This window comes from Delphinus delphis, chromosome 18 (genome assembly GCF_949987515.2).
Source record: "Delphinus delphis chromosome 18, mDelDel1.2, whole genome shotgun sequence".
NCBI classification, from domain to species: Eukaryota; Metazoa; Chordata; class Mammalia; order Artiodactyla; family Delphinidae; genus Delphinus; species Delphinus delphis.
The window spans coordinates 75,088,689-75,116,158 of NC_082700.1; the positions used below are offsets into that span (position 1 = coordinate 75,088,689).

Here is a 27,470-nt window from a genome sequence, read left to right on the forward strand (position 1 = left end):
GATGGTTACTGTGCGTTTGGGACTTTCATGCTCAAGCTCGTCTCTTTCACTCTGGAACTCTCTGGGGCCGGGGCTGCTTCCTTCCCGCCTCAGCCGGAGCGATGGTGGTGGAGACATTGCCACCACTGGTGGAGTCAGGCTGCCCCAGGTTCAATCCCAGACCCTTCCACCATCTGTGTCAGGTCCCTAGGGCTTCCCTCACAAAACACCACAAACCGGGGTGCTGCGAACAACGCAGATGTACTTCTCACAGTTCTGGAGGCCACAAGTCCAAAATCAGGGCATCGCCCGGGCCCTGACCCCCTGAGACTCTGGGTGGACTCCTTCCTTGCCTCTCTGGGCTTCAGGTGGTGGCCCCGCAGTCCTTACAGCTGCGTCACCCCACCTCCATCATCACGTGGCATCCTCCCTGTGTCTCTGTGTTTACGTGACATTTTCTCTTCTTATAAGGACACCAGTCCTGTGGGATTAAGGCCCACCCTGCAGACCTCCTCTTAACTGCATTACATCTTTGAAGACCCTGTTCCCAAGTCAGGTCACGCCTCTTCTGGGGAGACACAATTCAACATCATCTGTGTGAACTTGGGCAAGTGACTTAATTTCTGTGACCGTCAACTTCTCACCATCAAAAGGAGATTATCATCCGTGCCCCCTGCGTCTTGGAGGAGTGTGCGAAGTGACTAATGAAAAGTCCCCTGCATTCATTCGGTGCTCGAGAAGTGTCATTCCCCATCCTCCACTCTCCCAGCCCAATTTCTTCATGTATGCATACTTTCTACACGCATAGGCAATGGAGCAGACACCATGGGATGTGCAGAGATGACCCCGAGCCCTGGGGAAGCTCGCACACTTTGAGGACAGATACAAATTAAATTAATGATTACAACAGAACCTAGAATTTGGGTCGCACACATGTGCGGTACTGAGAGAGGGGAAGATTACCTGCTCAGTGCTTTGCCAAGGGCCTCACAGCAAGTTTGCTGCAAAGCTGGACCTGAATCTTGGTTTAGGTCCCCAATCCAGTCTCTCTCCTATTCACATACATTGCACGGTTATGTCAGTTATCACCTTTGAACCACTTAAACATTATAACACATAGTCCCTGTTTGCCCACTGATGCTCCGATGTCATGTACCAGCATCTTTTGGGGATGCCCATCACCTTCAGGTGGTCCCTCCACTGCCCCCGTACACTCTCCTCCCAGTTCCCGGCCTTCCGCACGCTGCAGAGTAGAAAATCATATTCTTGCCTCTTATCAAAAAAAAAAAAAATCACTGAATACTTCCATCATCTATAGATCATTTGAGACCATTCAGTGTGCTCAAAACGATGAGCAAGATTCTTCAGAGCCATGCCTCTAGCGCTACAATTCCTGTTCAGTCTCTGTTGCTTGCTATTTTTACCCGCTCCTGTACCCTGAGTTGATACATGAGCGAAAATCTATGTGTGAGAAGGGAGGGTGTTGCTGATGCGGCCGTATTTATTTTGTCTGACTCACGCGAGCAATATCATGACAATTCTCAATCCAGGACAAATAATACGGTAAGTTTTCGGTGACAGTATGCTAAAAGGATTTTAGAGGGGAAATGAAAGTCTGCTACTGAAAAAGTCACACAGGTGTATTTTCTCAGGATTCATGTTATACCCCAGACCCACAGTTCCTGCCGCGCTTCCCCCTCCAACCTCGCTTCTCTACCTCACTTGCAGAGATAAAGATGTGCGGTGGCCACCAGTGGGACGCGTCCAGCCCTCTCAGTGCTCGGCTGGATGGGGGTGGTGAACCGGGTGTGTAGGCGACACACCGCCTTCCTTAGATGTCCTCAGGAAACAAAGGACTCATTTGAGAAGATGCCAAATTTGCTGCAACAAACTTTAGATGAAAAGCTGAGATATTTTACAGAAAATAACAGAAAACTTAGGTGATTTAATTATCACCTTTGAGTTCCCAGGGCAGCCCAACGTGAGGATCATAAACACACCAGATGCAGTTAGATTTTTTTCTCATTTCTCCTGTCTCTCTCCTTCCCCCTCTTCCTCCCCCTCCCCTTCCTCCCCTCCCCCTCTTCCTCCCCCTCCCCTCTTCCTCCCCCTCCTCCTCCCCCTCCCCTTCTTCCTCCCCCTCCCCTCTTCCTCCCCCTCCTCCTCCCCCTCCCCTTCTTCCTCCCCCTCTTCCTCCCCCTCCTCCTCCCCCTCCCCTTCTTCCTCCCCTCCCCTCCCCTCCCCCTCCCCCTCCCCTTCTTCCTTCCCCTCCCCCTCCCCCTCCTGCTCTTCCCCCTTCTCCTCCTCCTCCTAATGTTGTTTGGCTTCCATGTCAGGCTAAATGCCATAAGTGCAAATGAAAATTTCACATAGATTTTTTTTTAATGGGTCATATAATTTTGAAAGGCATTTTTTTTGGAAACCCATAGGAAAACTTTATATAGTCATGAATTTCAGCCAAAGAGCGGAATTTAATTATTCTGAGGAACTTTCCAAAAATAAAATGTCCTTCTTTTAAAATACTCGGTATCTACTCCCTGGGGAGGAAGCTTCTCTACCTCTCACTTAAATAAAACTTTTGGGTGTTCTGGTGTCCCTTTATTATAGATACTAACTACCTCTAGATTCACTCTCGAACACTAACAGAGAATGTGGGAATACCTTAAAAGGTGTATTTTAAGAGTATTCTACAAATTTAAATGAGAACTAATAGATTCATATTCTTCCTCTTTGAAGTTTCATTTGATAAATGGTTTGCATCACTCCTGATAATATTAAAGATACATTACAGGATTGAGAGATATATTTGGTTCCTTTTAAGATCATTTTCCTTGTAAAGGACAAGGGCTGTTTCCTAGTGGTCCAATGTAATGCACAATGGATGGAGATTTGGGGGCATGTAGGATAAAGTAAGAATGGGAAAAGTTTAAGAAACAGGGTAACAAAGGCAACCCTGTTGAAGATAATCCTTTGATGACCAATTCAGTCATGGCTTTCCTGTCCCCACTGCTTTTTGCAGGTATAAGCCCTTGGCCGAGACCCTCCCGGACGACAAGAGGATGCTGCCGGCCGAGGAGAGATGCCGGCTGGCTCTGCAGCAGTGCCCGTTACCAGGCTGGCAGGTGAGTGATCTACAAGCTCCTACCAGAGCAGTTGGGGTTTCCAGTAGCGGGGCCGAGTCCCCACGGGGAGCTGCCCCAGTCTCACTGGCAAAAACAAATTGCTGTGATGTGTTTGGCAAAGAGAGATGCTAAGTGTAGTCCCTGGAAACATATCAGTCCTTCTGACTCACCAGTTTCATCAGCAAATGCAGGATGCAGGAAGCTCGGAGCCTCTGTTTATAGTGCGGGGAGAAGGCCGGAAGCCCCACTAAGTTTGCCCACATCCCAGACCCCAGTGCTGGTACCAGAGCTTTCTGGAGCGTCTGAAAGGGAGCAGAAGTCGGAGGAACCAAAACGGGGGGGATTGGAAGAGCTCAGGGGTCTGCTGGAGGGATAGCCAGGCTCCCAGAAGGAGGAAGGAACAGGAGACAGAAGAGCAGGGAGATGTTCCCCACGAACACAAGGGCACAGTTTGGATTCTGTTTAATCCCTGAAGCAACTCAGAATGCCACCGTGACTAGGGTTAGGAAGAGAAAGAGGAATTTGAAAAGTAAAAGAACTGAGAAGGTAATGTTAGAGCAATAACAGGAAATAGAATAGAGTCCACCACACCAGGAATTATTGCAGGTTCCTAGATATAAAACATCTGCAAATGCATTGGTGGCAAAGAGCTTGGTGGCCAATAGCTTTGGCAAAACATAAGCATTACTGGAGAGCAGACATACATCTCATTTTTTAAAAATGAGAGGGAGATAGAGCATCTTCAAGTGAAAATGCATGATAGTTGATGAGGCCAGAAAAGAGTACTTCAGTGCAGAAATGACATGAAGAGAAGGTTCAGAATTGCTGACGTGTCTGAAAGCGGCCCCATGTGGGTAAGACAGGTATTGAATCCTGGATTGACACTAACACCCTTATCTGTCTACGACGAAGAACTAAGAACCTCGCATTTTAGCATCGATGAGTAACGTTTTCATCGTCTGTGCCACCCAACCTCTTTCTTTATTATCCTGTCCCCTGTTCTTTCCTTTTTTTACCTAATAATGGAGTTGAGCTTCAAATAGCGGTCTGAAGGAGGACGCTCACACAGTCGGTAGTAGGCATGAATGCACACTTGTGCCAAAAGATTGGATAAAAAAAGGAGGAAGGAGGACTTGCTAACACAGAGTGATGTCAGCTAGCCCCGCTCCAGTCAGTGGCATAAGATGTGGGCTCACATGCAGAATTGTTCCACAAGCCTGTAGGCGGTGAAGTTATTTCAACTGACTCATTGTCAGAACTTTTAAGCCAGTACCTGAACACTAGTGTTTCCTGAATATAGAACACGAAGATTTTCTCGTTGCATTTTGTTCCTTAAAAAAACACAGATAAGAATAATTTACTTTATTAATGTTGAGAAAGAAGGTTGACTTGTCGAGACAAAGTGAGGGAATCTGGAAGAATTCTTCCACTGTGAGAGTGACCAGCAGGGACCATAACACCTGACCAGCCGTCGTTCCTCCGAGACACCTGTGTAGAGTGTGAGGTCAGACGTGAGGCGGCAGGGGGCTGGGGAGCAAGCCAGTGCGCGTGTGCTAGGACACTTGACAGTGCAGCTGGGGACAGTATGACACTGAATCCCACATACATTGGGACTTTGAAAAAGTGCATCAAAATGCAGAAGAGTTCCCATTTCATTACACTAGTTTATTTTCCCTCACTCTTTATCTCCCCAAAGGAGGCCAAAAATACAAGACAGAGAAAAAAAGAAAGGTATTCATTTGCTGATCATGTTTGCTTATACGTTCCCTATTGAATAGTTAGGAAAGACAGCTTTCTCCAGCTTCTCCAAGATGTAGCCTTTCATATACTTGATGCTATAAGGCAAATCACTGACTTCACAGAAATAAAGCTTATTCATGTTTCACTCTTGTGCTAGTCAAACAGCAAAGGAAGTTTTTTAAAAAATTATTTATTTCTGACCTAGAAAGGCAGACCCCTCCGTTTCAGAAACAAAGCATTTGTTCGAAACGCGGTGATAGTTACAGGCAGAGTTGTGGCCGCTATCTTCTGGCTGGTTAATGAAGACGAGGATTAACTAGGAGCTGTTTGAAACAACAGCAGGTCGTAACGGGCGGTTCTTGTATGGGCAGCCTGATCTGAAATTGCTGAGTCCAACGTACACTTCCTGTGAAGCCGCGCATGTTCATCCTTTGGCCGAGTGGTTAGCGTGAGATTAATAGCTATTCTTCTCCAAGGTTTTAGAAGCGATGCTAGAACATAAAGGGATCGGAGTCATCCTTTGCTGCGTGAATCTGCGTAGAGTTTTAGCTAGAAATTCAATTCTCTTAGCTAAAAATATGATCCTTTAACTGTGGGTCTGATGGGCCTTGGGGATCTTGTGAGAGTGCTTCCTTTCTCCCAGACATCGATCAGAGCCTGTGCAGGAAAGACTCCGCGTCATCCGTAGCGGCATTCTAGCCCCATCGTTCCTGTTCTCTTGCGCGTTACAGCAATTCCATCAGCGGTGCTGAACACCGGGATTTCCTTCTGTTTCAGACGAGGAGAGACGTCTTCCCTTCAGTGTTGTGCGTTTGTTTACCAATCCGCGTGTGCTGTTTATTGTTTATGTAGCCGTGGGTTTGGAGTCGGTACGTGAGGCCCTGGAAATCCTGATATTTCATAAGTAACGCTTCCTCTCATCCTTGGAATTTGTTACAACTATTTATAGGGTTTGTTTTGTTTGCCTTATTTGAGTTAAGCCCTATAACAATTCCATGCAGAAGAAGGAAGGTAGGCAGTGAACAGGAATAACCTCATTTCAGACATGAGGAGGTCGTCTTAGAGCGAGGCGTACTGATCAAAATACAAGGTGCGGCGAATATTTCGTTTCGGTGGGGAGGCCCCTTTGCTGGGACCAGACCCGGGTCTTCTGTGCTGTGTTCTTTCCACTGCACTCGCCTCGATCTGTCTCTTTTAATGTAGCTACCGAAAGCCCCTTTCCTCAGACTACAGAACTTGAAAGGCATGGGTTATGCGTCCCGGCCTGAGCTCCGATCAGAGGCACTGGTAGGTTCGTTTATGACTGAGCTCCGATCAGAGGCACTGGTAGCTTCGTTTATGACTGAGCTCCGATCAGAGGCACTGGTAGCTTCGTTTATGAGTCTGAGCAGACTGCTTCCTGTAGTTCGTGTCTTTTTTCTGTTTCTGATTCGCCCAGTAGATGGAGGTAAAACAAGCTGGCTGCTTCCCGTTGCTGGCGATTCTGATCGGAATGTTTCTTATGCAAGCGTCAGCCCACTGACCCTTCAGCAGCCGGGGCTTTTGGAGGCTAGGTCCTGACTGCATTTTGCAAAGAAAAGGAGGAGAAGGAGAAAGGGAGAAAAGAAGGAATTGGACTCAAGGGAAGAAGTGTTTGACTCTGTCCAGTGTTTAATGTCAGCTCTAGTGTGAGAGCGGAGACCTAGATGCTCCGGGCGTCCGGAGGAAACAGCAGATGTGGTGACGATTCTCAGGCCAGATGCGAGTCTAGGGGACGCTCGCCTCGTGTTCACCCGTTGGGCAAAGGCAGGTGGAGAACAGCCCTGCTGAAGCGTGCAGGTTGCCAGCTTTGCTCGCGACCGAGCCCCCACCTCCGTGTCCTCTGCTTGTTCTCACTCCTGAGGTTGCCCACCTTCGACCACGTTGCTGCCTGTCTGTCCTCCACCAGCGAGGAAGTGCATCCTTGGAGGCCGCGGCTGCCCGGTTTGCTGCTGTGTCTCCAGCACAGGTGACGGAAAGATGCAGGCAGACACTCTGTGCAGGTTTGCAGGGCCAATAAGTGAGTCTGTGTCAATAAGAAGCCACCAAACCTACGCTTATAGTTTAGATACGAGTATACACAGACATATACGAATTGTTAGAACCTGGAACAATTCACAAAAACCTAACAGTGCTAATATCTGGGGAATGGTTTTGGAATGAGAATCAAATGGAATTTTTAGCTTGTATCTATGTTTAGAAGGTACATGTATCTATGCATTACTCCTGTAATTACAAATGACTTTTAAAATTTGTAGCCACTCCCTAAGTACAATTTAAGTGGAATATTGTGTAGGGTCAACTTAATTATTTTAAGCTTTTATGAAAAAAACGGTAAGTCACACTGACAGTGCTTTCCCTAAAGCAGTTTTGTTTCCAAATAATAATTAACCTATTGCATAATTTACGCCCCCGGCCCTTTCTTCTCAAAGGCATCTTCACAGGATTCGAACTGGTCACCACAAGTTTGGGCGGACTCACTCAGGCCATTACTCCCTTTACGTACTCAGCATCACCGTTTTAACAGAAGGGGGTTTTAATTTAACGAAAAGTGGAGAAAAATCATGAGGCAGTGATGGCTGGAAAAGCATCCTTGTTCATGTTGATGAAATGACATATTTTAAAAATACGCTAAAAATATGCTGAATCAGAGCTTTATCCTTATTTCAAGGCAGAATTTAAGTTGCTCAAAAAGAAGTAGAAGGTTCTTGAAATGATTTGAGTGGACTCTACATGACTGCCTTCCAGGACTGTATTCTGTCTCACCAGAGGTATTTTTCTTTTTGAAACGAAGAGTCTGTGGCATACTTTGTTTGTGGTGAAAAAAAAAAATCTACACAGTTTGAAAACAAGTGAAATTAAGCTGCTAGTTATTAACCTTCTACTATTTGGTGTTTTTTAAATTATTCAGGTATTTCATTTGTTTGAATATATACATTTTTAATTCAGTCCCACTTTAAAGGGTAACTTTAAAAATAACCCCTCCGGACTGTGTACATTTAATCAAACACTTTCTGCCCTGATTTCCCCCAGCCATAGACCAGCGACCGGCAGGCACTTTGGCTCACGTGAAACATGCGTGTTTTGCCCTGTTATGTCATTTATATAAAGGGAAAACTTTTGAAACTAATTCTAAGTGGAAAAATAAATGGTATCATCTGATTTTCACACATTTTATATGAATCAACTGGTTAGAGGATGCTTTCTTCTGTGAAGTTATTTGAATGCTATATTCATTTTAAAGCCATCTGGAGGGTGACGAAGAGAGAAACAAATCTGTTAGAGCCCGTTCATGGGTGCCAGGGGTGCCGTGCAGCCCCCAGCACTCGTAGGGCCCAGGGGGAGCCGGGCTGGGGGATGGCTGACCCCCACTCAGCAAGGCTTTCACAGGGATAGGTTGCCCTGTCGTTCCAGACTTTTCTAGAACTTTGGGGTGAGAGGAGCTTTGCGGACAAGCAGAGTGTCCTGTGTGACACCTGTTGCAGGACAGCGTGGAAGGAGAAATTTTGATGATAAACTGAGAGGGACTTCACGTTTCCTCTAAGGCTGTACGAATGGGGGGTGAGACACGGGAAGGCTGCCGGTGACTCGCTCAAGATGGTACAGACAGGAAGTAAGAAACGCAATTAGAACTTGAACTTGACCTCAACGACCCACCTGATATGATTCTTAGTCCTTGTGTGCGTGAGAGAGAAAGGAAGAGAGATCTAAAGGAAGTAACAAAGGGCAGACTCCACATTCAATGAAATATACGTTTCCTGTTTGTGCTTATTCACTAACAGAAACAATGACAGGACTTCCCTGGCGCTACCATTGCAGGGGGCACGGGTTCGATCCCCGGTCAGGGAACTAAGATCCCACATGCCAAGTGGCGTGGCCAAAACCATAAATTAATTAATTAAAAAACAATTACAATAATTATTTTCTTCATCATCATCCTTTAATATAATTTTCATTCCTTATATCTTCTCACGTAAGGCATGGCCTAGATTCCGCTGCGTGTCTCTCTAAAATATACGGCCTTGGAAGAATTCACTCTGACAGTACTAAGAATTGCAAGATTAACGTAACGTTAAATAAAATCATTGGATGAAGGAGTGATTATTTCATTAACCCCAAATAGTCCAGTAGAGAAAAGATGATAAAAGAAAGAACGAGAAACTGTTAAAAGTTTTAAACATGCTCCACTTTCTGTACATCTTTGAAGACGAGACCATTGTATAAGGGCCCTTGGCTCTCATTAGGACAATAAATTAATGGCTTATAGCCTTTGTTTTATTACTCGAGGGGCACTTCATAAATCAACCGTAGTTCAAGCTAGAAAATAGCCTATAAAATTACTCTTTCTCTCATATTCCTCCTCTTTCTCTGGCATTATTAATGTTGAAAATAATCAAAATTAGGGATCTAAGAGTCTCTCTTGGTACTATGTGCATTGTGACTGGGAAGTACTATATATATGCACGTATACGTGTTTCCTTTTTTCTCGTGTACTAAACATGTACGTATACACGTATATATGAATATAATTTTGTTATATTTCAATCTTTATAAGAAACTTGAAAATTAGAGAAGAAAATATAGATCACCCACAACTGAACTACCTAAAGATAATTACTCCAAACACTTGGTGTGTATTCACTCAGTATTTAAAAATAACATTACAGATGTTTGATTCTTGGACAGTGTGTCTCCCTTTTCACTCTGAACTTTATTGGGGACAAATATTGCATCTCTTTTTTTCTTATATATTTTCACACACACGTGTGTGTGTGTGTTTCACGATCACGTCTCCTGGGGTCTGGGTCATAGTAGACAACCAGTGTTTGTTGAATGAATGAACGAACGAACCTCCTACCTGTTATCACGTTTCTTTTGGGAACGGAAGTATCCACAATCGAGTCTGGCTGATACGTGTGATAGTCCCTTTTTAAAGTCATTTCATGTTTTCCCTCTCAGCCTCATTAAGCAAAAGGCTCAGTGTAATATCTGGCACTCAACCGTTGCTAAGTGAGAACAGGGTATGCCTATGGCTAATGCCATTTTCAGGTCTTAGGAATCAATCTACTTTCTTGTAACTCCAGGTCAACAGCCTTACTGAGCATCGTTTGTGTCCTGAAATTACACAGGCAGTTGTGATGCAATGTTAAGGAGGAATGGCCTGTCCCCCTCACAGGGGTCTTACAGTCTAGTCTGGAGGGGGATGGGAGGTCTGTACCGTGGGCAGTGAATGAATAAATAATTACAGGTTAGGGTCCTGTAACTCCTCACTGGTAGGGAACCAAGGTGGACACTGTGATGGTGAATCCCAGGGCCGCTCAGGTGGGCGGCCATCAAAACAGGCATCTCCACAGCCACCACGTTCAGGCTGAGACCTGAGGGCTGGCAAGGAGCCAGTCACGTGATGGGGCAGGAAGCAGGGTGGGGTGGGAGCCCTCTGTGCTGTCCCAAGGGGAGGGCAGCCCAAGAGAAGAACTCAGATGGGAGCAGGATGGTGGAGCCCCGAACACCCACCAGTGACAAGGGGAGAGACCACACCGTGGGGCAGAGTTTCTCAGCCTTTGTTATTTCACTGTCGCTCCCCTCCATGGAAAAAAATGAATGAGGGAATGGGACTGGGGGACAAAATCTTAGCTGTTACAGTAGTTTGTGGCCCTTCAAGGATCAATCTTCCTGGACAAGCTTGGTTCTTGACAACTACTGAAAGAATGGTGGTCCTGCCTACACCCCATCCAAGTCCGTCTCTTCTGCATCAGTCTAGTGTTCCCCACTCCAGACTGAGGTGGTCATCCAATAAGCCCTTATTAAGCATCTGTTGTATGCCACCAATCTTGTCATAGCTAAGCGGGGTTTTGCCCATCAGAAGCCAACGTCACCCTCTGAGGCAGAATCCACCTTGCTGAGAATGGACGCTTAGAGGGACACAGGGGCCAGAACCAGGGGGACTTGTATGAGCAAAGCACAGTGTTCAAGTTCAACGTGAAGCCACTGATGAGCTTTAAGGAGGGTGTTAACATGATCTGATTTAGGCTTTAAACATGAAAAAACGTATCAAGCAAGACTAGAGCTGGGAAGCCAGGCAGTGAACTTAAGGTCGTGACCTACGTGAGACAGAGCAGAGGTAGATGGATAGAGACAGTAGCTGAGGCAGAGAAGGGACGGAACCTCACAGGGACCTTCAGACAACAGTCTTATCATATTTAACTGAGTCAGAGTGAACTCTCCTTTAAAACCGGCACATTAGTTTAGGTCAGGAATGTGCGCCAGCTCTTCTGTGCAGGTGTGAATTTGCTGCACAGAATATGTGTGGCGCTCCAAAAGATGGAAAAGACCATATGATATTGCTTATATGTGGAATCTAAAAAGAAAAAGAAAAGAAAAGGTACAAATGAACTTATTTACAAAACAGAGATAGAGTCACAGATGTAGAAAACCAACTTATGGCTACCAGGGGGGCAAGGGAGGGGGAGGGATAAACTGGGAGACTGGGACTGACATATGCACACTACTATATATAAAATAGATAACTAATAAGGACCTGCTGTAGAGCACAGGGAACTCTACTCAATACTCTGTAATGGCCTGTACTGGAAAAGAATCTAAAAAAAGTGGATGTATGTATATGTCTAACTGATTCACTTTGCTGTACACCTGAAACTAACGCAGCATTGTAAATCAACTCGACTCCAATAAAAGTTATAGAAAAAGGTGGAAAGGACCTGGCCCTGCTGGAGTTGAAAGCAGAAGACAGTTCATGAAAGTAAACATAGATGAGTCTCAAAGCAAGCGTGATCACACCACACACAGAACATTAGGAAAGCTCGGTAATGTTTCAAAAATCTAAAACTCTACAGATACTCTTAGAGAAGATGATGAGGATGAAGGGCTATGAGGGTTCACATTTTTAGAAGTAAAGCCGACATCCAGGTACATAAACGGCAGTAACGTTTCTGTTGCTGGCGGTGGCCATGCTCCGAGTTTGTGTCTGTACCCACCCCGGTGAGCACAATGGCTCCGATTGTGTTTATGCTGCTGTTAATCATTTATAACATCACATTCCACAGGGCAGGTGAATATTATTGACATCATTGAGCCCATTTTGTCAAAAAGACAGAGACTAAAGGTGCTCCCTAAATGAATCCATTAACTTACCCAGTGCACTTTGCTCTGTGGTTTTGGAGCTAATCAGCCTCGTCTGGGATTGGCACTGGTTTGGTTTGCACAACGTGTCGCTATGGGGTGAAGAGATTTGTTCTTTCTGTGAAGCACTCTTGACCATACTGGTACGATTTCTATAATGAGATAGTACATAGGATCACATAGTGCGTAATTCACTCGTAAGCACAAAATAGTAGTTTTCATTCATCACTGCTTGCTGTACAGGTCATACTGTTCTAGGTGAGAGTCATTAATTTTTCTTAACCTGTAATTATATGTAATTCGAGCCAAACCACTTTCTTCAAATACCAGAAGATACAGTACTCTTTTAGATGTGTGTAGCTGTAATTATCTTTTCTGCATTGAAGTTAAACTTCAAGAATAGTCTATTTATAACAAAGAGAAAAGAACTTGTATTTTAGTACAAATGTATCCTTTGAGGATGTTTAAAAGCACATTCAGAGCCAGACTGAACATTAGAATATTTATATTTAGTAGTTTTTCAAAGCCACCATGAAAATGTAAAATCCTGTAGTATTATTAATAAATATAAATATGCAAAATAGTGGTCTTCTGTAGAAACTTAAGGAATCAAAGAAGCAAACGGGGCAAATATGTGAATTCAGCCTGAAAAAGATGGCTTTTAGTTAAATGGTTGTTTTACTGAGCTTCCTCAAAGGATAAAGCAGATTCTGTCCATCCTTGTGGTCCTGGAGCCTGGCACAGTGCCTGGTATTAGGAAGGCCCTAGGCACATGTTTGATTTGTGACTGGAGGGATGGAGGGGTGGATAGATAGAAGGATGGAGGGGTGGATGGAAGAATGGAGGAATTAAGGGAGGGGTGGAAGGATGGATGGAGGAATTAAGGGAGGGATGGAAGGATGGAAGGATGGATGGAGGAATAGAAGGATGAATGGAGGGGTGGAAGGATGGATGGAGGGATGTAGGGACAGAAGGGTAGATGGATGGAAGGATGGAGGGATGGAAGTATGGATGGAGGGATTGATGGAAGGATGGAGGGGTGGATAGAGGGATGGGTGGAAGGATGGAGGAATGGAAGGATGAATGGAGGGACGGGTAGAAGGATGGAGGGATGGGGAGATGGATGGAGGGACAGATGGGTGGATGGACGAATGGTGAGTGAATAGATGGATAAGACAGACAGGTGGTAGGATAGGTGGGTGAATAAATGTGAGGCAGGAAAACCAGGAAAAGATATGAGATACAATGCACCTAGGTACTACATGAAAATGATAGCTAACCAGGAATGTGTGAAGCACTGTCCATAGCGTGCCTGTGGGAATGCTGGGGTTTGGGAGGCTGCGTCTGTTTGAAAGAGACTACCTGGTACAGAAAGGAGAAAGATGTGTGTTTTAAAGGAACACAGTGACATTCTCAGATCAGCAGGAAGAAAAACAAACCTGATGGGAGAGAGACACAGACATCAAAACACATAAAAAAGTGTGTTGTTCTTATGATTGCCAATAAAGCTATTTTAAAAACTGAACAGATTGACACTGGTAGGGCACTTTAAGAGATAGATACCAGGGCATTTTTTGAAATTCTAATATTACAGTAAAAGAAGTTGACTACTTTTAATCTAGCTATGATATATCTTGTCTTTAAACGGGAAGTATTTGTTTGAACAATGCTTAATGTTTTTAGAGCAAAGGAGATTAAAATTTTTTAAGCATAATTTTTTGTCTGTAATAACGAGCATAAAGCATTTTGCAGCAAAGATATAAGCATCCACAATAAACTGTTTCTCATTAAAATATAATCTGGTAATTATATGTGGTAGTTATTAATAAAAAACCTTCCAATAATATGACATACAATACATATGAAACATCCGAGATAGCATCTCACATAACAGTGGCAGCAGCGGTGACACCATTCAGTAAGAACCCTGTGCTCAGATGCTGTAGGCCCTTGACATTGTCTGCGCAAGCCTTGAATTGGTTTCTGCTCTCAGGGAGTATGTGGGAAGTTAGAATAAGAGTCAATAGCATCTCTTTTAGAGGAGTGAAATGTGTTAGATCTTCCGAGATTAATAAAGATCATATTATGGAAGGCTTTGAATACTAAACCCTGAAGTATGCATTTTAGCTTAGAGGCAACATAAAACCACGGAAGGTTTCTGGAATATTAATGAACTGGAGGCAGTGGGCAAGGTGAGTCCAAGAGTAGGTAAAGAATTAGAGGATGAAATAGGCCCTAGATTTTGGTTTACAATTACACCAGAATGTGATGGTGCCAGAAATATGAAACTTAACATCTTTGTTTCTTGAACTGCATGAGATGCATTTTTATAAAATGAATGAATTCCTATAGTTTAAACAGATACAATTTTTTAAAGATTCATTTATTTGAAGTAAATTAAATTTTAAACATCTGAGTTCATGTGGTAGCTCATGTCCCTGAAAATCACTTTCTTTGAAATTCTGCTTTTTCCATTTTGTCATTCCATCTACTTTCCTTCACCCAATATGTCTAAATTATGACCTTTGTATTTTTCCAACATTATTCTAGTCCACAAATACTTCACAGTCAAGTTGAACATTCAGACAGGTATACCAATAATGACAAAACCGGGAATTCAGTGGTATTCTAGAGATATCTTCAAGGTACATTAGTGACATAGACACACTACTGTAATGAATTCATTGTTATAAAGTATACACTAGACTGAGAGTTCATGAAGCCATCTGGGTTTTGAAGGATGAACAGGGGCTTACCGAGTAGATGATTCAGAGAGAGATGAAGACAAATAAACAGTATACGTTGAGCCAGAGGAAGAAAACAAGTTCCCCTTTTGGAATGGTAAGAACTATGATATAGTTTGAGAATAGATAAACTTGAATGCATTGAAAAAGGATCTTACTACAGAAAGTCTAACAAACATTTCTAAAGAGTTTGAGCAATATCCTGAAAATCATGACCTGCTATTAAATAATTTTTTTTTTTTTTTTTTGCGGTACGCGGGCCTCTCACTGTTGTGGCCTCTCCCGTTGCGGAGCACAGGCTCCGGACGCGCAGGCTCAGCGGCCACGGCTCAGGGGCCCAGCCGCTCTGCGGCATGTGGGATCCTCCCGGACCGGGGCGCGAACCCGCGTCCCCTGCATCGGCAGGCGGACTCTCAACCACTGCGCCACCAGGGAAGCCCCTATTAAATAATTTTAAGCATGAAAGTAACATAGCGAGATTGATGTTTAGGAAGATCACTCTGGAGATAGTTCTGCCCGTGGTCTGCCAATCAGTGAGGGGTGGTCAGATGGGGGATGTCCCCAAAAAGGTGAGGCCAGTGCTGTGCGCATCCGGCCATGGAAACGGGAAGTATGGGTCCCTTTACGCTCCCAAGAAGGGCAGCCCTCCTCTGCCTCTGCCTCTCTGTGATTGAAAGCAGTAATCAGGGATGATGGTGAAGGGACGGAGCGCCAGGGGAGGAACCTCACAGGTGCCTCCACATCTCTCTCTACCGCAGCGTCCAGTCCGCCTACACTCCATGGCAACCGCCCATCCGGCCCTTGTCTGTCCTCCTACAGCCTACACCTCTGAAACAATCCCTGGAAACTGTAGCGGTAATCGAAACTTTCGAAGTCATCGATGACAATTGTGTTTAATCTTTTAAAATCTGTCACTTCAAAGAAGAAAAAAACAAAAAACCTAATGGTTTTCTAATAAAAATAGCAAAGACTCTAATTCACAGGTGGTTTACTTTTACAGGAGTCAGGATGACATTACCATTTTCATCTCACATAGGAGATGACGCATCTGGGAGTTGCACTTTGCATCTAGGGAACACAAGCAGAGGACTCAGTAGGAGGACGTGTCAACCTCTCCTTTTCTCTGGTTGTGAGAGCATCTTTTTATAAGAGAATGCAGCCAAAATCAAGAATGTAGGTGATCTGAACATTTGGTCTCATTCAGATGAATCTTAATTTGTTGGATTTGATATAGCATACTAAGGCGCTGATTACAGAGAAACTGTACATGAATTCATCACGGAGACAAAATTAAAATGGCCAACACTTTTCTCCTAGTCAGTGTCATTAATAGACAGTGTAAATCCTTGAAAATTTTGGGATCTTGTCTGGGTTTTTCCTGATGAAGATAGATTCCTAGATTTATGTCCCACTAATCCACAGTATCAGTGAGAGCAGAGGCCGTAAGGACTAAAATGTATTATTCAGAACGGTTTCTGCGGAAGGAATCTGAAATACTACTAAATAGCTAATTTCATTCTTTAAGGAGAAAGAAACATTTACCAAAAGACCAGCACAGCCAAACAAATGCTAAAATTTCTAGCGAGCATCTCCAGATATAGGCGACATAAGTCATGTGGTAAGCAATAAAAATAAAGAATGAATGAATCTACCTATTGGATAACTGTAAAGTGAACCCAAATAGCTAAATAAAATTTTTTTTAAATCATCTGAATGCGATGGCAGTACAATACCCAGCCGTTTGCACAAAGTCTTCAGCTGTGTCTTAGCAGGACACTTGCAGTGTGGATTCAGACTCCCTTCCGCCCGCCCTCCCACTGGATCAGAAACCCAGAAGCCCTCCTCACTCACAAAGCCCTTGGTTTTACCTGCGCAGGGAGAATTTCCATGAGTGTAACCACACCAGAATCTCACCAGGAGCTTGGGAGCGGCCCCGTCCTCTGGCTCCCACCTTCCCTGTGTCTGCCTGTCTAGCATCCCACCTTCCCTCGTACGTGTCCTGTGACTCACGTTCCCATCCTCTCCTCATTTTCCCAAACCGTGGATCCCAGCAACACCTCCTTTTTTTGCTGCCTCCGAGTCTGGCCTGACAGGCAGATCTGCCATGTGAAACACTCAGACCACTTCTTAACTACCCACTATTGAGTCCTGTGAAATTCCTAATCATTGCGAGAAAATCCATTTCATCCATGTTTACTCCCCTTCAAATTTAGCTTTCCTATGTGACCTGACAACTGCCTATTTCCTGAAAATACTCTACTACGAGGTTTCACTTTTTCTCATCTTCCTTGTCTTGGTAGAGGAGAGCAGTGCAGCTGAATCATTGCCCCCGACGTTCTAGCTTATGCTTTTTTTCTTTTATTCCCTCCATGGTTTATCCTATCACCTACTGAGTTCCAGGACTTATTTCCAGCCTGATGAATGACTTCTGGGCCTGGCTTACGTGTTCGTCGTCCATCATACCTTCTTTTCATCCTTGAGGACATTATCATCTGTCTCGGTGACTCATCTTATCCTAAGACCTCAGAATTCCTTGTCTTCTGTTTCTAATCTGAATCCACCTTCCCCACAACCCCACCACTTGTGAAGTGCAAGAATTCATATTCTTCAGGAGATGTAAATATACATGTGCAATGGCAGATACCTAATGCAGGACAGTAAGTGGAACAGTCATTCATAGCGTGCTGTGGGAACACAAATGAAGGTCACCCAAGCCCTACTGGACGTGGAGAAAAGGATATCAAAAATCCACTCCTGGGGGCTTCCCTGGTGGCGCAGTGGTTGAGAGTCCGCCTGCCGATGCAGGGGACACGGGTTCGTGCCCCGGTCCGGGAAGATCCCACATGCCGCGGAGCTGCTGGGCCCGTGAGCCATGGCCGCTGAGCCTGCGTGTCCGGAGCCTGTGCTCCGCAACGGGAGAGGCCATAACAGTGAGAGGCCCGCGTACCGCAAAAAAAAAAAAAAAAAAAAAAATCCACTCCTGGAGGTGGGGTAAAAGGTAAATAGAAGTTGGCCAACAGACAAGCAACAGTTGTAGAATCTTCCAAACCCAAATAATTGATTTCATTATACTGTCCTGCTCAGAGCCCAGCCCAGCAACCCATTTCTCCGGCCAGTTTTAAGCAGGAACTTTATAAATTTTGAATACAGTTTCCAAAATTATTCTCATAAAAGTTAGACGGGATCCTCTTTAAATCTTTTAGTGTATACCCAGTGTTCACAGGAAAATGTCTGTTCTTCACTATGTGGCCACCGGTTACCTGTGTAGCCCCTTCCCTCATCACACTGCACAGGGCTGCACCTCGAGATGGTTTGTCGTCTTCTGTTCCTTGCCTAGTTTTTCTGTCCCACATTCATCTTTTCCCATCATCCCTGGAAAATTTTTATATCCCCAAATCTAGCACAATTCTCAAGATAAACCTACTTTGATTTTTGGAACGGCTGTTAGAAATGTCACTAGATGATCTTATTTGCAAAGCAGAAATAGAGACACAGACGTAGAGAACAAATGTATGCATACCAAGGGGAAAAGGGTTGTTGGTGGGATGAATTGGGAGATGGGGATTGATACATATACACTATTGATACTCTGTAGAAAATAGATAACTAATGAGAACCTACTGTAGAGCACAGGGAACTCTACTGACTGCTCTTTGGTGACCTAAATGGGAAGGAAAACCAAAAAAGAGGGGATATATGGATACGTATAGCTGATTCACTTTGCTGTACAGTAGAAACTAACACAACATTGTAAAGCAACCGTACTCCAATAAAAATTTTAAAAATAAAATAAAATAAAAGTTGATTAAAAAAAAAAAAAGAACAGGGTAAGGAGTAAAAATAAACCAAAATCCAATCCAAGACCAAAAAAAAAAAAAGTCACTAGAAGAGATCTTAGTCATCCCATGCAGCTGTCTTCCTGCCCGGGGTCTCCACTGAATGAAGGGAGTAGAACTAGAATCCAGCTCTTCCACCACCATCCGGAGGTCTTGTCCCCATGGTGCGCTCCCTTCATACGTTAGTTCTCCCAGAGTGGTCATTACTGCTTCTACCCGTTCTGTAGTATCGCTGCCTCTAACTCTCTGGGAGTTTCATTTCGGAACCCAAGTTTGCGTGAATTTTGCTTCGGGGATTGAGTTTCCTGCAGCGAGTTACATACCACAGTCGACAATGAACAGAAAGATGACACGCTCCCTCCTTCCCAAAGCCTGCCTCACAGATTTGCTCTGTGGTGCTCACAGACAGTACCAACTGTTCTTCCTGTTGACTGCCAAAATCATTCAGCAGTTGGGAAGAAAAAAAAAAAAACTCTATGAATTATGGAAAATCACTAGGGAGAGAGAATGGCACTACAATGGGGGGAAAAAGTGACAATTCTCTGTGGCCACCCATTCAAGTACCCGCCTCGAATCTCAACCAATTTAAAGAAAACTAAATGAAGAAGGACATCTAGTCAACCAGGGGCCTCTGAAACAGGAGAGCGGTTGAGGGCTTGTCCTGTCCATCCAAGTGGCTAGCCCGACTGCCATAATGCAAGATTTGAGTCTCAGTCTCTTGCAAAACCGCGTGCTTCATTAAGACGACAAATCTTGGCTAAGGGGAGAGCTGCATGAGATGGGAAGTGACAAAAGATGTTCGGAGTAAACTCCGCTTCCATGTGAAAAGCTTCATACGCTACCTCTGGCCAAGCGCTCTAATGGCAAGTCTGACCTGTCAGCCTTTCTGGTACCTAATGGTGTGTATGAATGTACCAGCTTCGGGTGCCCCTTTGACATCTGACACAGGCTGCGGGGGTAAGTGGTGGTGTCAGCATTTTAGTGTCCGCAGCCCATGCTTGGGAGCACACGTGTTGGTCTCTCATCTTCACGGTGTTTGTCTCAAGTGCTAAGAAGACGACTATGAACGTATCACAAGGTTTGCCTGAGCTGTATTTTTTCCGTATCTAACAGGACGTCACCTCTGTGTGTCCACAGCTCTTCATGTTAGTATTTCCCAGGCTCTTCTGCAGTTATTGACGTCTGAGCATTTCCACTGTGAGCGTTTCCATTGTGAAGGGCATTCCTCACACCTACCACAGCCCTGTGAATTCTTAGAAAATAAGCACAACACACCAGAAAATTATTTTGAAGACGCGTGGATATGGCTTATTGTTATGTGTTTTTCAGAACTTTCTCTGACAGTGCTTCTCATCAATAGCGGAACATTTGGACTGGCTTGCACACCACCAGGGCTTTTACTAGAAACTGATTCGGTAACATGCTGAAATTCCTTTTTTAAAATTCTAGACACGAATGTTCATTGTATAGCTACTGTTTAGGCAGGCGTCTGGAAGATTATTGCTCAGAGATGACGACGTGAAGACTTTTTACTTTTGTGCTGCGGTTCTATCACTGCAGTTGTATAAACATTTGATTTATAATAACATATGGTGTAGTAGAAAAAAAATCATTGAAATGAAACAGTTTTGTGCATCACGTTTAAGTTGTTTTTGTTTTTGGTCTTTTTGTTTGTTCACTTTTCCTTTTCACAGACGCAACCTCCCTGCTTTGAGTTGCGGAAAGAAAAGGATCATAAAATAAAGATAAGGGTTTAGCTCTGGGATTTGGGAATTCATTCATGGGAAAGGTTGTATCTTCCAATGAAGAGTCAAGGCCCGTGTTTTCCCTTTGTGCTGCAGGGGGCAACCACGACAGCTGTGGTGTATGGGTATTTGCAAACATTAGTGACAATGTATACACACAGCAAACATACTTATTAGAACAAAAGCTTGGGGATTCTCACAAAATGTAGAAGTGTTACAAGAATACGGCAGATGCACTGGGATAACTTTTGTGAGCTTTGCTCCTTCGAATCCTTTTCTGGAAAAACCTCTTGCCTGATTATTTTCCCATTGTTATTTTGGCATCTTCGTGCTGTTAAATGTTTCCCTGCTGTTTGCCTTTTAGATCGGTGTTCGAAAAGTATTTCTGAAATACTGGCATGCCAACCAGCTAAACGATTTGTGCCTACAGCTGGAGAGAAAAATTATCACCTGCCAAAAAGGTAACAGTTACACACATCACAGTAACAGTTCAGTGACATTTCTGAACTTTGATGAGTCGGAAAATACAAAATCATTTAGTGAACCCCCAAGTTTAAATGTTAGGGAAACCTAACATTTAGGTTAACCTAAATATTAGAGTGGACCCTGCCATGGCCCTATGTCCATCCATCCCATGGCGCTACCTTCAGGCAAATAAATAGGTTTCAGGAGTTTCAGAAGCACTGTAGCTAAGTTGGCTATTTACTTGTCTCTAGATCAGAGTGTGCGGCCACAGCTCGTGCTTTATCTCATGATCATTCTATCTGTAATTCTGCATCACATTTTCACCTAAGTCATAGTTTGGAAGAGGGGCTATACGTACCTTGTATTTTATGCATTCCTCACCTGTAAAATATTCATGCTTGCTGACCCTCCAAGAAGCACAGGACAAGAAGAGTGTGCCTTTGAACCCACAGTGGGGAAGAAAACACAACCCATGTGACAGTCGGGCGCAGCTCTGGAGCCAGACTCCTAGGCCACGCCAGTCAGCGCCCCTTGGTATGCTAGAGTTTGGAGGACTGCCACAGCCCATTAGCCAATGTATGCCTTGGATTTATGTATGCCTTGTAATTTAAGTAATTCCATGTATGCCTTGGATAAATGCTTGACTATTTTTCCTTTGTGAAGGCATAATAATATTTGGACTGTTAACTTTGAGAGCAGATAGCATCTATTTCATGTTAACTTTGAGAGTCCATTTAGATTTTTTTTTTCTATCAAAACCCAAGTGACCGCCAAAAATAGGTACATTTTAAAAATCGTAACTATGCCTCACATAAAACATACATACTTAATAGATTTTTAATTTGCTTAATAGTTTAATTGTATTATATATCTCTAAAGAAAGGTAAAAAGGGGAGAAATTAATCTACAGGCTAACTTTTGGCGGAAGCAGCCGTGATGAGCTTAGCTCTCTAATCTATCTGAAACTATTAAAAACAAGTGCATCTCAGAGTACACGGAAAACTGCCTCACCCTGTTCAAGCCTCTGTCTATGCGAGCCCCTGGGGGATTCCTTCAGGCACACCCCTGGCTGAAACCTCTGATGGGTCCCATCATTTTCTGATGATAAAAAGTCCTGCTATATGCTGGTCCCTCAGACAGACTCGGTTCAGAATTTAGCAAGTCCAGTCCACGGGAAGGTCAAAAGTCAGAATCTCATTCCAAGTTAAATCGTCCCTCTAGGCTCCCACCCTTACTTAGGTGCCCTCCGGGGAGGAGGGAACAGCTAAGGGGACAGGGCCGCCCCTCAGTCCGACCCACACCCATGTGACCTGGCCTGGGGTTTCTCTGGCCAGCAGGCAGGCAGGGGTTAACAGGCTCTCTGCATATGCGGGCGCCTTTCAGCCCTCACCTGTGCTACCCACCTGGGAACCGCAAAATCTCTCCTTTGGGTGCCACTTGGAACTCCCCGTTGACACTGCCTGTGGGCCTGGGTGCTCTCCAAGAGGAAGTCTCTTTAAATGACTCCTGGCAGGCGTCTCTGTCTCGATAAACAAGGTCTGGTGTCCTAGAAGCACAGTTGGGGACCCTGACAGGTGAGCCTCTCCCCGCAGAGCCGCCCTGCATTCAGCCCCTGTCAGCGTCGGCCTCCCAGGCCACCGTGTCCTCCAAACTCCAGACCATGTGGCAGGGTCTCTGGCTGGTTCCCTGAGGCCACTTTCACCAGCCTGGTGTTCAGGGGCGGTGGGGGGAGCCCCGGGTGAGGGAGGCCCTATGCAATCCTCGCTTCTCTCTGGGTTATAGGGTATAGGTTATACCTATATAGGGTTATAGGGTAATAGGGTAATTTGGGTTATAGGGTCATTTGCCTTCTCTGTCCTCATCAGTGTAGGGAAGGGCTGGGCTCCCAAGTCTCCTTTTGACTCTGTCGCCTTTGCAATTCCTTTCTGTGTGGTCAGTCCAGGCATGCCCTGGGAGCTGGTTGGAAATGCAGAGTCTCAGGCCCTGCCCCAGAACTCCTGAATCAGAATCTGCATTTGTAGCCTCAGGCTGAAAGTGGGATGGGGAGAGTCTCCTTTACAAGACCAGTGCTCTACCCCCCGGGCTGTGGAACCAACCGAGAATTCCATTTAATACCGCGTTTATACATACATGGAGCGGGTATCACTTTCTCCTGGAAATTTTCCTACATGTAATTAGAAGGCGGCGTACTCTGTCTTCCATCGGGGGTGCCCGCTAGTAATGTCTCCTCTGGTTGGTTACAAATGTTAAGTCGCTGTGCCCTATGGACCTGAAACAGAAGGAATTAGCAGAACTGTAGTTCTTTCTTCACCCCTAATGATAAAAATTGAGAATGGTTTTTAAAAAATGGATACAAACCACAATTTCCTATTGCATAAATGAAATAATGGCTGTAAAAGCATTTTTTTAGATTACAGGCTCTTAAATGCAAAGCATTAATTATTGATTTTTATTTTTACATCTCTTAGAACCATTGCTTCGGTCCTTTCTGCTAGTATGAAATTCATTCAGAATTTATATCATCTGGAGTCATTTCCAGTTTTTTAAGAGTTCTCATTTTTTCTTTGTAAATATTGGGTGGCAGAGAGCTGTAGTTACACCTCAGTCTTAAATTTAATCATTTCAATTTCAAATTATTCCCAACAGAAGTTTCCCTCTGACTATATACCTTCATTTTATCCTGCATGAAATTGTCAGAAAGAAACAAGTATTAATTATCTATTTGTGCCAAATTTATTTGTATTAATTGTCTCTTAGTAAAGGTACCATGTTTTAGCAACTAGTATAAATTTTTTTCTTTTAATTTTCAAAGATTGCTAGTGCAAAGTGTGAGAAAACAGGGTCTGGACACAGGACAGTGGATTCCCAGGTCTACGTGGATCCAATGAACAGTCCTGCTGTAGTTGGAGGTCAGCAGTCTGGCCTGTCCACATTAATCTTCCCTTTATTCCAAGAGATTACACATCTTAAATATACCCTCCCATTGTCAATGTCTAGATTCTGTTTAATGTAACAGGAATGAGCGAATGAACAGAGAGCAGGCCTTCTGCCTCTCTCTCTCACTGTGCCTGTCACGTGGCTGAAATTTCTACATTTTATTCCGCATTTTTGATTCCTGGGAGTCTGATTGTACCTTGAGCTGTTTAATTTTTTTCTCTTTTAGATTAGTTCAGCATGACTGTCTTTACAGTTATCTTAATACACTGCATTCCAAAGTAACTAAAGACTTAGTACCGCCATCTGAGAAAAAGTCTTGAGCATTTTAGACGTCTGCATATTATTTGCCTCTGAAGCCATACTTGTGGAAAGTTGCGTTCGCCCTTCCATCTTCTAATCGAGTAAAGGCATCTAAGTGAATATCCTAGACATATATAGACACCCACATATTTATTCTCCTGTAGCCGGGAATATTTTAAAGCACCTAATATTTTATAGGAGGAGAAGAAAGTGTCTTTGTTACCCACATTGGTTTTCCCTACAATTATAGCTCTTCCTATGATCCGAACAACTGCTTCTAATCACAGAAACTTAGAATGAGAAGGGACGCATCCTAGCATCAGATCAGCATTGCTCCCACTCATCTGTCAGAACACCCCTGAGCGGGGGCCATCCTGTTTCTTGAACTTGCCTGGGTACTGGGAGCTGACTCTCTCCCATGAGATGCCTGATCTGTTTACAACCTGTGCTCATTGTTAAAACGCCATCTTCATATTGATCCCAGATGTGCTTCCCTGCACCTTCCCTGTTGTGACCTGCTCTCTGGAGAGCTACAGATTGCATCCACGTGGCTGCAAGGTAGAGTCTGGCCTCATAAGGGCAGAGATTTGAATCCCCGCTCTACCGTTCTTTGGTTGTGTTTACCTAGAGGAATCTTCTCAGCCTCACTGAGCTTCTCTTTCTTGGGGTACAAGATGGAGATACTGGTACATTAATGGCCATCGAGTTTGGGCACTGAAAGATGGGTTGGAGCGCCTAGCACGTGGCAGTGCCTTTACACGGTGGGCGTGACTTTTATTTTCAAGTCTTACATTTGTTACTGACACATAAGTGATTTCAAAGTGTGTTCATCCACCTGTTTCCCCCAATTCTTACACGTTTTTCTAGCCCTGCTTCCCCAGAAAGCAGAAGGATGACCCATATTTCTACACAGTCTCTTTCCAGAGCCTTAAATGCAGTGTTAGTTTTTCTAGGAGTTAAGTCACAATCCTGTTCGCAATATGTGCATGGTTTTCAAAGACTACATCCGTGAGCCTCAGACGTTTCTGTTATAATCTGATATAAAATAATGTGATTGGTGCATCCCCAAAACAGTCTGATGAGAGCCACACCCAGAATTCTCTGGGGTTTGGACTTAGTTCTTTCCATCAGTGTTCAGCCTGTGTTACCACAAGAAGGAGGGAAGCTTTATTAGAATATTACCTGCACGATCTCATTCAGGGTGAGGATTTTTGCCTCCACTGTTAGCATTACTGAATGTAGATATCTTTTTTAATATAAGGTTAGAATGTTTTAGTAAAGTCCTAGACTGGGTTAAATATATTTTATTTTAGAGCTGCTCCAACGTAATGTATTTGGACTTGCTGATGTACATCTGGGTTTTTTGCTTTTGCTCCTCTCGTTGACCCATCACTTTGTTCTTTTACTGAAGTTATCAGAGGATTTTTAGCACGTCAGCACTTGCATCAGAAAAGGAGCATTAGGCAGCAAGAGGTCACATCCATCAACAGCTTCCTGCAGATTACAGAGGACCTGGGGCTTAAGACCTATGATGCCCTGGTCGTGCAGAACGCCTCGGACATCGCCCGTGAGAATGACCGGCTCCGGAATGTAATGAACGCTACTTTCCACAAAGAGAGGTTGGAGGCCAGGAACAAGCAAGAGGAAGGAACCAAAAGGTAAAGGCAGATAGTGTGCAACTTCGGTGACCTACGCGATTGATCCTGGGGCGTCAAGAAAATGCCGATAGCCCTTAACGCCAAGTTCAATCACTTATGACCGTAGGGAGAGGAACAAGCACGTATGCATGCGCAGTGCGTTACATGAAACCTCCTGACACCCGAAAAGATGCTTTTCCCGGGCTTTCCTTCCACAAAATAGATGCTCTACGTGTTAGTTTAGGTCCCATGAAATAATTGCTTCTCCTACCGTGCTTGCATCACTGACCATCTCAAGCACAAAGTTTTAAGGCATCTAATCTTTACGTCTTAGCAAAGATACATAGCTTGGTTCTCGACATCTTTATGCAAGTGTCACGTATATAAATAAGGCTGACTCCTAGAAACTTCTGAAAACCTGACCCCCCAAATGGAGAAGACACTCTAAAAACACAAGAGCAGTGAAATCAATGAATGGTTGCCTGTATTATATTTCCCTTAGGAAACTGTCACATCTTCTTTGCCAAAAAGGAAAGCTCTGGGGAAAGATTTTTAATTTAAAGTTCACGTTGGACGCTGAGCTTGAAATAGACATGTGAAGAAAACTAAGTCCTTCTCCACTTTTCCACTCTTGTCTCTCTGTGACAGACGAGGACACCCGTGATTTACAATCCTCCCTGGGTCTTTCCATCCTAATTTGCTGTCAGGGAGATGTTTGTTTTTCCATAGGAACTTAGTAATGTCTAGTTGTTTCTCCCTGAAAGTGACCCCCCTTTGCCTTGACTGTGATGTCGAATGATTTTTTATTAAAGTGGAAGTGGTGGTGTGTCTCTCCCTAATTAGCCTCAAATATCTCAGTGATTAAATACTGAAAAAATTCCCTTTGTACGGAAAACTGTAATTAAACATTACAGGGAAAACAAATTATCCACCGAGCGCCACGCTTTCGTCTTCAGCTAGTTCATTTCCTATATGGGCGTCTGGCTCTGCCTGGCAGTAGGTCCCAGCTCTGTTGGTGTTCTGCCTCACAAGATATAATTATAGAAACAAATGCTCGGAGACTCCTGGCGAAATGAATGCATTGGCATCTCCCTGGCACATGATTCCATTGACATGTGAAGCCAGAAGGAATTGTTTTTAACCAGATAACTATTAATTTTATAGGACTTCCAGAATAATATTTATTATTTTCTCTGCTGGAGCTAAACAGCCACCCCAATTTCTCAGTTTCATTATGTATTCATTTGCCTGATATAAAATTAAGTGAAGAAGTATTTGTCTATTTATTTATTGAAAACCAGCAGTTCACTTGGCATTGGGCAACCAGATGGAATAACAGAAGAAAAATAACAATTCTGCACATAATTAAATAATTGCTGATGGAATTTAAATGGCAAGGGAGAGAGAGAGAGAGAGAGAGAGAGAGAGACAGGGAAAATGAAAATCTTTGATCGTTTTAAGTAAAGCATCTGCTCTTTTGCAAGGGCAAACAGAGATAACTCCCAGCATCTGATGCATCAGTAACTCTCTATTAAGATGGATTTCCCAGAAATTATCATTCAGATTGAAATCCTGGCTTTTTGATTTGCTTAATAATCAGGGTGTGAAAACTTCACTCAGCGAATGCCTGATAGCAAATGTGGCATTCCTTACGACATCTTGGGTTCCGGTGAGATTTTTTTCTAAAATAATAATGAAGAGTCTCGAACGTGTTTATTTATCACGAAGCAAGGGCTGGAAGGATGAAGTGGCTTCCTCTGGATGCGCTGGATACCAGAGCGCTGCACGCATCCTCCAGCCTCGGCGG

General features: G+C 44.0%; 1 protein-coding gene across 7 annotated transcripts in view; it reads left to right on the forward strand.

Annotated features, from left to right (window-relative positions):
• Window positions 1-27,470, forward strand: part of MYO16 (myosin XVI) — a 530,294-nt gene that overhangs the window by 436,953 nt on the left and 65,871 nt on the right. For all 7 annotated transcript variants that reach the window (XM_059995825.1, XM_059995821.1, XM_059995826.1 and 4 more), the window contains 3 exons: window positions 2,999-3,101; window positions 20,689-20,785; window positions 25,438-25,684. In XM_059995825.1, the coding sequence (XP_059851808.1) occupies window positions 2,999-3,101; window positions 20,689-20,785; window positions 25,438-25,684 (447 nt within the window). The remainder of the gene's footprint in view (window positions 1-2,998; window positions 3,102-20,688; window positions 20,786-25,437; window positions 25,685-27,470) is intronic.